At 35.0% G+C, this 17,082-nt stretch overlaps 2 protein-coding genes, 1 long non-coding RNA gene and 1 other non-coding gene across 7 annotated transcripts in view; 3 read left to right on the forward strand and 1 right to left on the reverse strand.

The window, feature by feature from the left end:
- Positions 1 to 1,726, forward strand: part of LOC106072357 (spermine oxidase-like) — a 19,827-nt gene extending 18,101 nt beyond the window's left edge. The window contains exon 11 of the mRNA XM_056022787.1: positions 590 to 1,726. Coding sequence (XP_055878762.1) covers positions 590 to 766 — 177 coding nt within the window. The 3' untranslated portion in view covers positions 767 to 1,726. The remainder of the gene's footprint in view (positions 1 to 589) is intronic.
- The window catches only part of LOC129924993 (uncharacterized), a 22,132-nt gene continuing 6,000 nt past the window's right edge, over positions 951 to 17,082 (reverse strand). The window contains exons 1-2 of one of the 2 annotated variants that reach the window (XR_008776866.1): positions 7,585 to 7,785; positions 951 to 2,807 (exon numbers count right to left, since the gene is read on the reverse strand). This is a non-coding gene — a long non-coding RNA (uncharacterized LOC129924993). Of the gene's footprint in view, positions 2,808 to 7,584; positions 7,786 to 17,082 lie in introns of those variants that run through there. The other variant, XR_008776865.1, reaches the window with a different exon arrangement.
- On the forward strand, positions 6,056 to 6,128 carry Trnar-ucu (transfer RNA arginine (anticodon UCU)). The gene has a single exon. It is a non-coding gene; the product is annotated as a tRNA-Arg (tRNA).
- Positions 9,787 to 17,082, forward strand: part of LOC106069383 (spermine oxidase-like) — a 23,692-nt gene continuing 16,396 nt past the window's right edge. The window contains exons 1-2 of one of the 3 annotated variants that reach the window (XR_008776838.1): positions 9,787 to 12,966; positions 13,091 to 14,257. Coding sequence is in view for 2 of the 3 variants with exons in the window: in XM_056022783.1 (XP_055878758.1) it covers positions 16,166 to 16,310 (145 nt within the window). In the remaining variant the exon portion in view is untranslated. Of the gene's footprint in view, positions 12,967 to 13,090; positions 14,258 to 14,828; positions 14,974 to 16,159; positions 16,311 to 17,082 lie in introns of those variants that run through there. The other 2 variants (XM_056022783.1, XM_056022775.1) reach the window with 2 other exon arrangements.

The following is a 17,082-nucleotide window of genomic DNA, read 5'->3' on the forward strand; positions in this document are numbered from 1 at the left end:
TGACTGTCTTATAAGGCACAACTTCTAAGTTGATTGAATTGCTGCTATTGTGATCAGTGGTGTAGCTAGGTTGGGGTGAGGCGTGGGGAGAATCTGAAAATATCTCTGGCTCTCACTTGAGGGGGGGCCACAAATAAGCATTTTTTTTTACATTAAATATTATGCAAAATGCAGGTGCCCCCATAGAGGTCAAGCCCCTGGCCCCCAAAATGATGGAAAATTCTTAGCTACACCCCTGATTGTGATTCTAAAGGGAGTTTTACTTTTAATGTAGGTACAGTTAATAGATTGATGGAACAATGTAGGTCCTATTGAATAAGTTATCAAATTAAATTGGTCACAAGTATTTGAATTTCAATACCGGTACCAACACATTCTATGACTTCAGAAATACATAAATGCTACATAAAAAGAGTTAACTCCCTTCTGTTCACATTGAACTAATGGCACTTCTTATCAAACTGATCAGTGTAATACGGTAATAGATAATCTGTCACAGCTAGGACTAATCAAGCTTTATAAGAATATGCCAACACTGATTTCAGCATTGTCCAAGCAGTACTGATTTTCTTTTTTTTTTTTTTTTCAGAATCCCAGAGTCCTGTTTGCAGGTGAAGGTTTTGCTAATGGCTTCATTTCCACCATTCATGGCGCTATTCTCACTGGCCAAGCCCAGGCTGATCTCATACTCAAGTCCAAGGGCACACAACCTACCGGTCAACTTCTGGATATGTTCAGCTCTTCTATAGGCAAAAGCAAACTTTAGAGAAAAACAAAAAGGATCTCCAGTTGTCTTTCTTTTAATGACAAACAATATCATTTTTTTTAAATGTTTAATTTTTTAAAATGTCATGTTATTTAACAACTTTTATTTTACTCTTTAGCTATTTTTAAAATTAGTTATAATAATTTAAAAGTATTGTACTGTTAATAAAATTAATTGAAATAGATTGTACAATGTGATGGTTTAAAATGCATTATCAGTTTATCAGTGGAACAGTTATATATATATAAATATATATCAAATATCTTGAACTATCTGAACTATTTATTCTGGGTGAATTCAGGTTGAAAACTCTGTTCCTGCCATTGTCTCATTTGATACATTATAATCTTGTCATGATTTGTTATAAGTTTACTTCCTCCAAATTTATGTCCTTTTGTCCTGTTGTTACATATGACTTTGCCATTCTATGGACTTTATTTGATTTATCATAGATATGGTGAACCAGCTACTTGAAATATGTTCTGCTGAAACTGTGAACAGTGAGTGAACTGAACAGGGAACTACTGGATCACTCATCAGGAGCTAACACATCATAATTTACACTGACTTCCTACAATCAAACTTAAGACCAGGACATATACAACTGTTTCTAAGTTACTATATGTGTCTTGGCTACTGTTTTTTACACTTACATACTTTTTAAGTTTGTATGCTTACAACGAATGACCAAAAAGTGTACATGTTTTTATGTGTTGCATAACTATAACAACAGAAGTTATTAGGCCTCTACCTTTCTGAGTCAATCTACTATTGTTTTGTGTTGTTTAACTAAAGCAACAGAAGTTATTAGGCCTCTGTCTGAGTCAATCAACTATTGTTGAGTGTTGTATTTTCCATTTTACTTCTAATAGATATAACTTACTATGAACATGACATGAAGTAAAAATCAAATTTTGTACAAATTCTTAATAAAGAAATGTATTCTTTATTTTTTTTTCACTATGTGATTTTTCATTTGTTTGTTAACTTAATTAATAACAAAAAAAAAACAATTAAAAAAAAAACTTTAAAAAAAATACAATATCTCCATCCTCTAACTTATAGAGTGACTTTTTTTTTTTCTTAATAACTAATGGATGTTAGATTTAAAAAAACAACAATGGAATGTCCAGGTTTCACACTTCACCCACCCACCTTCTATGAAGTTCTGCCTTGTATAGAGGTATTGTAAAAATAAACAAGAAGCAATCAAATAAACCAATGAAATAAAGTCAATAATCACATGAGGAAATAATGTATATATATCATTATATTTTTTAAATGTATAGGCCTAAATATATATTGGTGGCTGAGTGGTTAAGCGCTTGGCTTCTGAACCTGGTGTCCTGGGTTTGAATCTCTCTGAAGAATGGGATTATGGAATGGAATTTAGGGTGCCTTTGAGTCTACCCAACTCTAATAGGTACTTGGTTGTTGTGCTGGCCACATGACACCCTGTTTATTAACCGTTGACCAAAGAAACAGATGACTTTAACATGATCTGCCCTATAGATTGCAAGGTCTGAGAATATTTATTTATTTATATATATAAGCATTATGGTTTATTAAAAAAAGTTTCCACAAATCAAATAAGAACATATAAAACTAAAATTTTAATTAACCTTGGTTAGGCCAATATCACAATATGCATCCTCTGTTTGCGACTTCTCAACTCGAGAAAACATTAAGAAGCTGGAACAAATACAAAGTAGAGATGTGAGATTTATATCAAATGAATACTCACTTTTGATTAGAGTAGCCCCTTTAGTACAATCATAACATTTAAAGACCCTTCAGGATAGCAGATTAAAAAAAAAGTAACATTATACATAAAATACTAAACTATAATCTTCAAATACAAAAAACAAAACCTAATAAAATAATTATAATACATAACACAAAAAAATAAAGTCACCTTCCTTGTTCCATATGCTTCTTTCCTAGTGCTATTAGAGCATGGAATGGGTTGCCTGAATCAGCCAGGAAAACCAACGACTTTGCAGAGTTTAACTCATTGATCAACATGCATGAGTAAATTAACCTAGGGATTCGTTTAAGAAGTAATGATCTTTTTTTTTTACGTAACGTCTGTATTTTATAAGACAAGAAAATAAGACGACACACAAAAAAAAAAAGATAAGCCATAAAATAGTAGCTATATCTCTTTTCTTATAAATTACAGATGTTACTTCAAAAAAGAAGATCAGTATGTCCTACGCGTAATGATGGGAACTAAACTAACTTTTAAAATTTAAACTAAAACTAGTTTTCAACTAAAATAAAGTTGTTAAACTAAAAGTTTATCATGAATTTCAAAATATAGTTAAACTAAACTAAAGGAAATTAATTAAACTACAACAAACTTTTCATAACTTTTTTTTTTTGGGGGGGGGGGGAGCAGGGTTTTGAACTTGAAATATTTATCCATAATAAAATCAGTAATAAGGAATATGTTTCATACATACAGGTTTATGCACAATAAAATTAAAAAAAAAAAGATGTTGAAATAAATATGTGTGCTTGTATTTTTGCCTTCAATTAAAATCTTTAGAAAAGAATGGCACTCTTTTTTTTAAATTATATTAACTTATTATATAACGGAAAATTTTAATTACTAATAGTGGTAAAGTTTAAAATCTCATTGAATGATTTACAATTAAAGTTAAAAAAATTAGATCTAGTAATCAATAAAATAGACGCGAAATTGTTGTAGTTTTAAAAAACATTTTACCTGTATAACTATTTTATTTTTAACTCCAGTGTAAAATACATGCTGGACTAACCATGCCGATGTGATTTTTTTTTTATTTGTCTGACCACTAAAAATACAACTAACACTATTGCATAACCGTTAAACGCGCAAGGGGAAAAAAAACAGGGTGGTCTTTTCATTATGGACTGCACACTCAGTATACTATATATAGGCCTAAACGTACGTACGTCTATATGGCCAGGTTGTTAAAATCAGTCGAACACACCGTCTATTTACTTTCTGGGCTGGGAGGGTGTGTAACTATTTTAGTGTAAAGAACTTGCTTGACTAGCCATGCCTCGTCTGACCACTCCACATTAAGCAAACACTTTTGCATAACGCGTAATAAAAAAAATGCAGGGTAGCTTTGTAGTATCATCGACTACACACGTACAGTACACTAGGCCTACACTAGGCCTACATGTGTATGTCTTGATGACCAGGTTGTTAAAATCTGTTGGACACAGTCTATTTACTTTATGGTCAAGAGTGGGTGTGGATTAAGATTTTTGTTTTCTAGAGTTGCAAATGGTTATCCTAATGTTTTAAGATCTAGCCTATATAGGCCTAACTGTCGATCTCAATTATAAGTCTTAAGACTATAAAAAGGGTGCACTTGATGTTCCTGCAGTTAAAAAATTATTGTTTGCCGCAATTAATTGATCAAAACAACTAAATATAATATTGACCTAACTCACTAATCAGATTCCCACTATAAACATAAATTAAACACCACCACTCATAAAAAAATCGGAACAATCCCATTCATAATATTGCATATATAAGCTTTTATCAAAAAAATGTCTAACAACATTTTATTATACTGCTACTTTCAATTGCAAATATTTAATCCCATGACATCTACCAGCATCTTACTTTAACCCTTTAAATGCAGACTGACAAAATAAATGTTAACTGCATCATTTTTTTGATAATCAAAGTTATTGATATCACATGACCAGAAAACAGGCATGTGCGTTTTAACCCTGGCCACATTTTGAAAAGTTGCACACATTTTAATTAAACTTTTTAGTTAGTAACTAAAAAAATTAATTAAACTACGATTTTAACTAAACTTTTTTTTTCTAGTTAAACAATGGCCTTAACTAGTTTTTTAAAGTTAAACTAAAAGTTTCTAACTTTTTAGTTAACTTTTGCCCATCACTACCTAAGGCGCGTCATGGGCCTACATCTAGAAAGCAATAGAAAAAAAAAAGGATACGTTTGAAAAACAAAGCTTATCTAAGGGAAGAAACCGTTAAGTACTGCCATTTATCTGAAAATTATGAGGTTTATCTCCATATCTGCTATATAAAATGAAAGCAATTAATTAGTACTAAATGATAAACTAATTTTTTTTTTAATTAGCGGCCCCCGAAAAGGGAAAAGACGCTATTAGTTTTGTGTGGCCTGTCTGTCCGTCCGTCCCGTTTAAATCTCAAAAATTAGAAGAGAAAATGAAAATCGGAGATCATGATATTTATTTTGTATTATATGTTATAAGTCCATAGAACACTGAACCAAATGGAAATTATTTTTTTTTACGGAAATGTTATATTCTTGAGGATTTGAATAAGAGATTGAGCCTTTACAAAACAATTAGATCAATTACATATTTATTATAAGACATCAGATAGGCCATGTTCACATCTAACTTTACATTAATTTTCAACTATCCTTTGGTCTGCTGGTCCGCTGGGGCACCACTCAAGATCTGTCAACCCTTTTTCTCCATTTTTCTCTATCAATTGTCTTTGATAGAATTTTATTTTGATGTCCTAGAAGACTAAAAAGTTAAGTAGGCTACCGGTAGCAATAATACATGAAATACTGAACCATTTTTAACAGTTTAACCATTTTTACAATTTTATTTGTGGCCACAAAGCACAAATACTACAAAGACAGCCAAAATTACAACTATAAACAATATAAAAATAATCAACATAGGCTGCTACTAAGGGTGACCTTGAGGACAGACGGCGTGCTGCCACTTGTGTAACATTCTTCAATAATAATAATAAACGACGGTATACTACTGCAACTATGAGATCACACAATAAAACAACAGCGAAACGGTTATCTAAGCCCCTAACTACACTATGAGACATCAACATAGCGATATAAAATATGAAAATAATAATCACAATTATGTAATTAAGTTGCTGATTAAAATTAGGCTACAATATAATTTTTTTAAAAATAGAATTTAACGTCTAAAAAGAAAAAAAAAAGATTCCAGAATAAAAGCTTTGCATTTATTTAAAGATTTTAGTTTTGAGTTTCTACTTTCAAACTTTGGAGTAGTATCTCCCGCCGCATCACGATATTCACTGATAGTGTTGGAGAATGTTAGTATTAACTATTCTATCAAATCATGTCTCTTCTATTCCCCTAACCCATGTCACATGTACTTACTAGCTAAATAAACAATCTCAATCATTGAGTCCATGTTCCACTTACTTGTATTGATAGTTATAGATAAGGAACCAGGAAGCACATACATTTTCTTTTGTGTTTTCGAATCAATCTTCTCATGAGTCCGCGTAGCGCAGGGGATAGCGCGCTGGACTTCTAATCCAGAGGTCGCGGGTTCGAATCCCGCCGTGGATGACTCGATCTTTTTTTTGCATGTTTACCATGTTGTAAATACACATTTTCTGTTCTTTAGAACTGAATTTTCTATTTCTTGTATCAACTCAGTTTGTCAGGTCAAAATTTAGACCCCTTATAACTAGCCTTCTCGGATCAAGTTGACCTGAATATTTTGCTACTGCTGATGCAGACAAAGCCATTGTTCGCCTAGGGTCTTATGTACGTTCTCTTTTCAGCGTTTGCGACAAGGTTTTTTGTTTTGTTTCAAATGTACGCCCGAGAGTTCTCCAAAGCAATGTGCTGCCAGTTGTTTTCCTCTTGGCCAGTGAGAGCAAATTCACCCCGAGTTAATTTTTAGCGCTTCTTTTTTAGACACCGCCGTCCAAGATCGCCTTCGGCGTGTGGTCCTAACTCATACGGGTAGGTGTCTGACTCATCGCTGCTGTCAAACTTAGAATTACAGCCTATAGGCTTAGGCCAAACACATGTCCCTATTGTAGTAAAGACCTCGCTTTCTCAAAAATTTTGTGTCTCGGAGGCAGTATTGTTTTTTTTTAAGGAAAAAAAAAACACAAAACAAGTCTCTTTTGTTTTACTATATTTGAATATCATAAAGTAAAAAAATAAATAAATTGATACTATTATCATTGATAAAGATTTTGTTATAACATGAAATGAGGTTTTATCTTCTAACTGGAATCTTTAAAACAAAACGTTAGCAACAAGATTGATTCAATAGTTGTTGTCAGTTATGAAGAACACATCTCAAGGCAAGTCTAGAGTCTATTGCCTTTTTATATCAAAACAGACACACTACTGCAGAGAAAATGACCATCGTTGTTCTGTTCACGTTTTTTTATGTGAATAGAAGTGGCTCCCAGACTTCTTGCTAAACACGAGAATAAACTGACGACGATCAAACCCACAACAAACTTATATCTTCTTCTGCCTGGAATATCTCTCACACTTCAGTACTGGTTCTTAATTTCATTCTATTTGACCTGCAGTTTTCTTCCTAAGAGAAATGGTTTATTGTAGACCAAAGAGGAAAGATATTCTTAAGCTCACAAATGCAGGAAACGCATTGCGCCAGAGGCTCCATCCCAGAAGCCACTATGAAATCTTACACTGCTTCCCACAATCCCCATGTTTTTTCTTTGTGTGGGAATCACTAGTAACACTTTTTGCAACACTGTGATAATGTAAAACTCTTTCCGTAAAGTCTTTAAGGTGTAATAAAGAATAACTGTTCAGTTGATGTAAAGTCTGTTTCTAGCTTTTATACTCTAACATTATCATGTAAGGTATATGTATGCATAAATGTCATAGACTACGAAATAAAAAAATATAACAGGCACCAATATGTCACCAATATGTCACCAATATGTCTTACAATCAATGAAAGTACATAGCGAAAAGAACAAACCAATAGTAGTATTTATAACCTGAGCTAAACGCACAGCATGACACCTACCCTAGTGACGCCTGGACACATTAGAAATGACGCACACATTCATACGCTTTCGCACAAAGTACACATTTGATTCCACAATTAGGTTGAACTGGGCGCAATAATAATCACAGAAACGTCATCAGTCTGAACAAAAGAAAAACTAGAAATGATTCTATTTGACAACGTGAAAGTTAGGAAATACACTTCGGAAATCAGAAACAAAAAAAAAATTAAAGTAACCCCCCCCCCCCCCCCCAAGGAACGCGCAGTTACACGCTTAGAACTACACAAAGATTATGAAAGATACAATATCACACAAATATATACACACACACTTTTACACACTACGGCACACACACACTTTTACACACAAAACCACACAAAACTTTACATACACACTTTCAAATACAAAATCACACAAAGACACATACACACACATTTTCACATTTAGAACCACATCAAGATAAACGCACGTAGATTCAAACATAGACCAATATACAATGATCAAATACAGAAGGTTTGAATTAAATAGACGTATTATGAATTCACTTCATATCAACATAATCAGCAACCATTGAGCGACTGAGTTCCCTTTTATTGCTAAGTGCAATATTAGTTTAAATAAAAAAATCGCTGACTTGCAGAAAAAAATAGAGAAAATCTTTGCCCCTTTTATGGACTGCTGAGCTTGAACGGATCATGTCAGTCCACGTAGATCAGCGGTGCCCAAATTCGTCTGGGTCAAGGGGGCAAATGAATTTCTCACACATGTGTAACGGACAGTTCTACAACGAAAACAAAAATTCGGCCAATGTAATTAAGCATCTTATGTTTCTTTCTTCCCTTTAGGGTAGTGGCTTGTGGGATAGCTCCGCTAGAAGGGCTGGATATTGCTGTAGGTTGGGCCTCACTGATGTAGATTACAGCCTTCAATATAGACCTTAGTACTGATAACATTTTAATTTAACACTCTTCCACGCCCTTTATAAAAAACAAACATACCAGGAAAACATATTTCCTAAGAAAATTCTTGAAAGCCTATACTCTGGTGTTAAATGAGTCATATATAACAATGTCAAGACAATCTTGTAACAAAACTAGTAGACAAATGTTTAGAACTGTTATGACTTTCTATGTTTTCTTCTTAGCGAAGGGAGAGACCACTATTGTTTTTGTGCTGTCTGCCTGTCATCACAATCTAAATACACAGTTAAAAATTAATTTGAATATCGTTTTCATCGTTCGCCATTAGGATGGCTGCCTGGTCGTGCGGTTTGCACGCTGGACTGTCGTTCAGATTTATCGATGGTCCCGGGTTCAAACCCTGCCCGCTCCCATCCCCCGTCGTCCTGCGGGAGGTTTGGACTAGGAAGTAATTATCTTCAACTCTGAAGGAACATCCGAAAAATGTAAAACATTTTAAAAACAAACATTTTTAGCTCTGAGCCAAGAGTCCTTTTGATCGGCATAAAAAGGTACATAGAACGAAAAACATACATTACATGGGAAACTGCATTTTGTATTCTTCAACAGTTGTGGAGTATTTATGCTTTTAGCAACTCTAAAGAGATTACAGTGGAGTTGATATGATCCTCTTTATTTTCACATAGGAGGTCAGGGGAGTGTCCATGGCCTATTATTGGTCAATGTTGTGGACGTCACTTTGGTGTCAGCTGAGTAGAACGTCATGCCTGTACGATCACACACCTGACTTGCAGGGGTCGCCGATGAGAGTGTGTGTCATTTAAAATTTCATGATCACATTTATGGCGTCGCGCTGTGAAAACTGGCGCACAAATTGCAGAGGATAAGAGAACAGGGCAGGCAGAAGAGAAGCGTCAGAGAAAAAATCAAGACCAATGGCACCATCTCCAGCTGGAATAACTTGTCCAGTGTGTATCCGAACATTCCGGGCTCACATCGGTCTGACCAGCCAAAACCCCAGTACAAAGCACTCAGCCCTCTGGATGACAAGAGTGGCCATGATCGAACCACGATGGACGAACTATATATATCACCTTAAGTTGAAAGATTTTAACTTATAAAAAAATTCATCGTTAGACTTTCTATCAGAAATATGTTTTGGATGTTAAAGAACCGTCTTCTTATTAATGACTATTAAAACTATTTCTTGTTAGATGTTGTTACAATTTCTATTCGTCAACATTTTAAAACGAATTGCAATTTTTTTTTACCTTTCAGCAATCAACGAAGTCTAAGAGGTTACATATGCAAGTAATATTCTTTTTATTATAAGATTAAAATGGGTGCAATTGTTAAGTCCATTTTACTCAAATGTGTATTCTTAGTGTCGGTGCGTAGATTATGGCATTCTAGCACCAATGTGTATTAAGTGCACAATTTTTGAACGCACTTTCTTTTTGTTGCCTTGCTTGTAAGCTGATGGAGCGTTTTTGTTATTATGCTGGTGAAACGTTTTCTTTGAGATTCTTCTGTGTTCCCCTGTTTAGGGGAGTTAGTATGGGATTGGAGTTCTACACTAAGTACTAGATTCAGCAGTGTGTTGTACTTTAGGGAAAGGAGATGAGTATTTCTCCCCATGTAAGAGAACAACTTTTTCATATGTTGATAAGTCATTACGTGAAAAGTCTGTGGGTAAGCTGAAGTTTGAAAAGGGAAGAGTAAATGGGATAAGAGTGTCTGTTCTGAAAGATTCTGGTTCGAGTGTTATAGGAATTAGAAGTTCATTAGTTGGTGAGAAAGACATGATTCCTGGTACTTATAAATTAAAGCTTGTCGTTGGGACAGTCAGGGATTACCCATTGGCGTGTGTAAGTATTGAGTCGGATTACATTTATGGGAAATATGTGGTTGCTTGTTTTAAAGATCCTGTTGCAGATTTGTTTCTTGGGAATGTTGATATTAATGTGAATCGGGAGTTTGATTGCGCAGCAGTAACTAGGTCAGCGAAAGATAGAGAGAATGATAGTGGCCCTGTAAATGAGTGTGGAATATTGGAAGATTGTCGTGATGTTTTAGGTACGAGTGATGATTTTTTACGTGAACAGCTGAGCGATCCGTCTTTGAAAGATCTATGGGAGCGACATGTGGACAGTTGTGTAGATAATAAAAAGAATGGAAGTGTGGAATATAAAGTGTTTGATAGACTATTGTACAGAGTGTTTAGGGGAAAGTTTGGTGAGGAAGAAAGACAGTTAGTTGTACCTTCAGCTAAGAGAGAAATTGTGTTGAAAACTGCTCATGAGAGTATGTTGTCAGGGCATTTGTCATTAAGAAAGACTAAAAGTAAAATCTACAAATATTTTTTCTGGCAAGGTTTAGATGGAGATATAAAAGAGTTTGTAATGTCGTGTGATGTTTGTCAGAATGCCGCGTCGTTGTGACAGAGTGGAGCTAGGCCAAATGAATGTTGTTACCACTCCGTTTTACAAAGTTGCTACAGATATTATTGGACCATTGGAGATAACTGACAACAAGAATAGGTATATTTTGACAGTGGTAGATGTCGCTACCAGATGGTCCGAAGCGATACCTCTGAGGAATATAAACACAGAAACAGTTATTGAGGCGTTAACTAATATTTTTTGTAGACTAGGGCTACCTATAGAAATATTAAGTGATCAAGGCCCCCAGTTTACTTCCGAATTGTACAAACAGGTGTGCGAGTTTTTCTCAGTTAAACCCGTGCACTCCACTATATACCACCCCAGCTCTAATGGTATGATAGAAAGGCTCAATTCTACTTTAAAATCCTTTTTAAGGAAAGTATGTCAGGATAGCCCTCATGATTGGGACCGGAAAGTTAGTGCAGCATTGTTCGCCTACCGAGAGGTACCTAATGAGACAACGGGGTTGTCGCCATTTGAGCTTGTCTATGGGAGACAAATGAGAGGCCCACTGGCTATTTTGAAGCAAGTATTTGTAAATGCTGAAGAAGAAACTGAATATACGAATGTGTTGACTTATTTAGTGGACTTAAAACAAAGATTATCAGAGGTGACTACTATTGCTAAATCTAACAGCGATGCAAACAAAAAGAAGTACAAGATGCAATATGACAAATATTCGTCTAGACGAGACATTAATGAGGGTGACTGTGTTTTAGTCCTCAAGCCACACAGAGACAATAAGCTGTCCGTGTTTTGGCAAGGCCCGTATAAGGTTGTGAATAAAATATCAAAGTTCAATGACGTGGTTGAGAAAGAAAATAAGATAAAGGTGTATCACATAAACCGACTCATGAAATATCACTGTAGGGTAAAGGAAGTAAGCAATTCAAACGTTAAAACTGAGGATACAAATGAACTTTTATCAGCTACCATGGTATCAGTTGTGGGGGAAGAAGAAGTTGATGAGCAGGATGGGGAGAAGGAAGATGTAGTGGCTAACATCCCAACGCTAGAGATTAGGTCGCAAGAGATGAGTGGCGGGAATGTGTTGACGCAGGTCAAAATTAATCCCGATTTGAATGCTACACAAAAGAAGCAAGTTGATGACATTTTGAGTGAATTTAAAGACATAATATCTGATATTCCTGGTAGAGCCAAGGTCGAAGAGTTTAAAATTAAATTGGTTGATACGAAACCTGTAACTTTAAAACCATATACGGTACTTATCCACTTGAGAGATAAAGTTAAGCAAGAGATTGACAGCATGTTGGATTTGGGAATTATAGGGCCAACAGACTCTCCCTATGCAGCGCCCGTTGTTATAATAAAAAAGAAAGACGGAACTTTGCGACCTTGTATTGATTTTAGAAAATTAAATAATGTTACTGAAATACCCGCTGAGGTAATTCCCGAACAAGAAGATTTGTTCAACATGCTTTATAAAGCTAAGTACTTTACGTTACTGGATCTGACTAAGGGTTACTGGCAAATTCCAATTTGTGAAACAAGCAAACCATTTAAAGCATTTAAAGTTTTGGGAGAACATTATATGTTCCATTATTTACCCTTTGGTGCTCCTAATCACTTTAACAAGATTGTTAAGCGCATGTTAAGAGGGTTAGAAAATGTATTGTTTTATTTCGATGACATTTGTATTTTCAGTGAGGACTGGGACAGGCACATTGAAAGTGTTCGTAATGTATTTAGTGCTTTAAGAAAGAATGGATTTACATTAAAACCCGCCAAATTGGAGGTGGGCTTTACTAATGTAAAATTTCTAGGTCATAGTGTCGGACAGGGAGTTGTCAAACCTGATCATAGTGATGTGAAAAAGATTTTGGAATTTAAGACTCCAACTACAAAAAGGAACTTCGTAGTTTGATTGGGTTAATTAACTACTACAGTAGGTTTATACCAAAACACGCGGATTTAGTTTTTCCTTTTACGGAATTATTACGTCGTCGAAAATCCATAAGAGTACACTGGAGCTGTGAGTGTGCGGAGGCATTGAAGAGAGTACAGGCTTGTCTGTGTAAGTATCCATGAGAGTAGACTGGAGCTGTGAGTGTGCGGAGGCATTGAAGAGAGTACAGGCTTGTCTGTGTAAGTATCCTATTCTTCGTTTGCCTGATTCTTCTCTATCGTTCTATCTCCAGACTGATGCCTCAGACAAAGGGAATCTCTGGCATTCTTAGCCAGTGTGGGAATGGTAGGTTGCATCCTATAGAATTTGTGAGCCGTAAGCTGTTGCCTCGGGAGCAGAAGTATTCTATCATTGAACGGGAAGGATTGGCCATTGTATATGCAATAAAAAAAATTGGACAGGTATCTGGCCGGGAAAAAATTTCATCTCCAGACTGACCACAAGGCTTTATCTTACCTTAGGAGCACTAACTTTACCAATGCACGTATTACAAGATGGGCGCTAGTGTTGCAGGATTATTCTTTTGATGTTGTTCATGTCAAAGGGGAGGACAATCTGCTTGCTGATCTGTGTTCAAGATTGTTATAGACTTTCCAATACGCAGCTACATGAGCTACATACTTATGTATTGTTTTATACATGTCTTATGCATTTTATGGTTCCAATGTATACATTGTTGTTTGAAAATGTTTGCACTTTATGTTAGATGATATTATGTTGCATTTAGTATTATTGACATTAATTTGCTGATTATGCATTTTAAATTTGATTGGTTGGTAGATTGTGATTTTGTGAATGGTTCATAGTGTAATGTGGATACTTTGGTAAAAAGTGTCATTGGTAATTTTTCTTCTAAGTTGTTATGTTTGGAAGAGTGATGTTAATGCGGATGAATGTTCCCTAGCTGGATGTGCTTACCTTGTAGTTGCAATGATATCTTCTTACTTTTCTTTCAGTTTGAGGTACGGAAACTGGTCCATACTTTGTAAGAACCAGTTTGGGGAGAGAGGGGGAATGTCGGTGCGTAGATTATGGCATTCTAGCACCAATGTGTATTAAGTGCACAATTTTTGAACGCACTTTCTTTTTGTTGCCTTGCTTGTAAGCTGGTGGAGCGTTTTTGTTATTATGCTGGTGAAACGTTTTCTTTGAGATTCTTCTGTGTTCCCCTGTTTAGGGGAGTTAGTATGGGATTGGAGTTCTACACTAAGTACTAGATTCAGCAGTGTGTTTTGGTGTGATTGCGAGCATTTATGTGTCACGTGGTCGGATAGCAAGGTGTAGAATTATTGTTTAATTAATAGATTCACAATAATAGAATGTCCCAAATTCAATGTCATTACTCCATTAGTTTGTCATCATAACTTATATTCATATCATTAAATATTTACATTGTCAACAGTGAGTCACTTATTTATTGCAAGCACGAAGGTGCCTGGTTGAATGTCAGGGGCCCGGGCAAACGAGCTAAGGCCTTAACATAACCCTGACACTTAGTAGATCATGATTCTGGCCTTATTCTTTTATTACTTTAGGATTAGTTAAATTTATTATCTGACTATCCCATGATTCATTTTACTATCTGACTATCCCATGATTCATTTTACTATCTGACTATCCCATGATTCATTTTACTATCTGACTATCCAATGATTCATTTTACTATCCAACTATCCCATGATTCATTTTACTATCTGGCTATCCTATGATTAATTTTACTATCTGACTATCCTATGATTCATTATACTATCTGACTATCCCATAATTCATTTTACTTGTCAACGATTTGAAATAAATTTGACTGAAAAGAAACTAGCAGACAATCGATTGACTTAAATTTCTCACATATACAAGTTTCATAGAAATATTTTTTCCACTTCAATCGAAATATACAATAGACATAATCGTTTTCTTGTATCTGTTTCTATTTATAAACATTACCTAAAATCGGCTCTATGCTCCTATGACCGTGCAGAGAATTTGGCCGATGGCCAACTACATATTATCTGAATCCCCGAGGTATATAAGAAGCACTACAATAGAAAATCTAGTTTTGGTTTGAATGATATATTGCAATAAAAGATAAATCATATGAACGTATTTTGACCCGAACAGGTAAGACGTCTTTACTTGGACTTACTGGACAAAATTTAGCAAAAGAGAATTATAATAAAGAAATTTCATCAAGAATTCTTTTAAAATATAATTTCTTAATGTGAATAGTTTATTATAAAGATGAAAGCTAGCTTCAATATTATTACACATCTTTTTTAAATCAACCACACAACTACATCCACTTCATTATATAAAATGATAGTTATAATAATAATAATAATTACTAATAATCATGCAAAATTTCAGCCTGATCCCAGAATGTCGGGAGAAAAAACGTGAACGAAACGCAACCATTTCCATTTCAAATGTTTAAAACAAAACAAAACAAACAAAAAAGGTCTAACGTAACGTGTTAGATCCTCGTATGGCTCGAGTTGTTATGTATTTTATAATCGGACACTTTCAAAGAAATCCTATTCTTCTATTTAACATCATTATGTATAAAAACGTCTCCTTGTTCGTAGGTCCAATATATATAAGTCGAACACAAAGTTACCATTAATATAGCATTTCAAAAAAAAAAAAAAAAAGTGGGGGTCGGTACTATTTGCAATAAATTCTACCCCACCTCCTTGCACCAATCAAATATCATCATCATTTGCCATTATGAAGCGTCTTTCCAGTAATCAAGCCTCTTCCAAATCTAAACAGTTCACCATGGTCTACCACCATAAGAGTTATACTGAATGAGAAGAATCGAACTGACATCCTTAAAATCCGTAATTACTAGTTCTCTAGTGTATGCTACATGTGGGCCTATATAACTACTTCCATTTGGGAGAAATACTGCAGCTTCAGAAAAGACCATGGCATTGTATGGAATGCCTGGATTTTGCACTTTGCCAGTAACACACACACATGCGCACACACACACACACATACATACACGCACATACACACCTACACACACACACATATACATATATATATATATATATATGACGTAATTAACTTCTTTTTTTTTTGAAGTAACGTCTGTATGTAATATATCCTTATTTATTTATTTAATTTACTTTTATTAATTTATCCTAGATGAAATGTTCTCAACTGCTATTTAGATATTTCGTTTTTTTTTCTTTCGTATTTCGCATTTCCGAGGGGGTGGGGGGGGCGGAGTCACAATGCTTGATTAAAATTTAACCAATCAACTATCGTCCTTGACATTTGTAACTTTGTTTCCCTGTAGGAAGGTATGACGTCACCTACTGTGGTAGTTATTGGGGCTGGTGTAGCTGGTGTCACTGCTGCTGCTCGTCTTGTGCAAGGTGGAATCACAAATGTGACAGTACTGGAGGCCCAGGATTATGTTGGCGGCAGAGTGAAATGTGTAGCTGTCGGTCAGCAAGACAACTATCAATCACCAATCAATCATTATCTGTCTATCTATCTATCTATCTATCTATCTATCTATCTATCTATCTATCTATCTATCTATCTATCTATCTATCTATCTATCTTATTATCTATCTATCTTAATATGTCATTATAAAATTTGCATTGACATTAAAATAAAGTAGCCCTTTAAGACCTTGCGATCTATACGACGATGATGTTTCTGTAGCCCACTGTTAACGAGGATGTCATGTAGCCAGCACAACGACCAACTGCTTTACTTTTCCCCAACTAATGTCAGGTACTATTATAGCTGGGTGGAATCAGAGGTGTCTTAGGATTCCGAAAGAAAAAATCCCAGTCTTCACCAGGATTCGAACCCCGAGCCACAAACCGATGTTTAACTCACCCGTTTGTATGCAGAACAACTCTTTACTACAGTCTTGGATTTGGAATGTTGACCCCAACTGACCTCTCACCCGCCATCTTGATTTTATTGAATTTAGAATGTTTTATTTTTTTTTTACAACTGTTATTTCTGTTTCTAATTAGTCTTTAATTAAAGTTCTTTTATTATTGGGAAGAGAAAAACTCTTTATTTAATTGTCACGTGACCAGGTGATATGGTCTTGATCGAGACAGGACGACCTGGGTAGAGAAAGCGGAGGTCGGTGTGTTTTTGTTTTATTTTAACCGCTGAGGGTCGCATTTCCCGCTTCTGTTTTTTTAAATTTTATTTTGTATTTCTGTACTGTTGGAATCAACTATTTTCGTTAC

This window comes from Biomphalaria glabrata, chromosome 1 (genome assembly GCF_947242115.1).
Source record: "Biomphalaria glabrata chromosome 1, xgBioGlab47.1, whole genome shotgun sequence".
NCBI classification, from domain to species: Eukaryota; Metazoa; Mollusca; class Gastropoda; family Planorbidae; genus Biomphalaria; species Biomphalaria glabrata.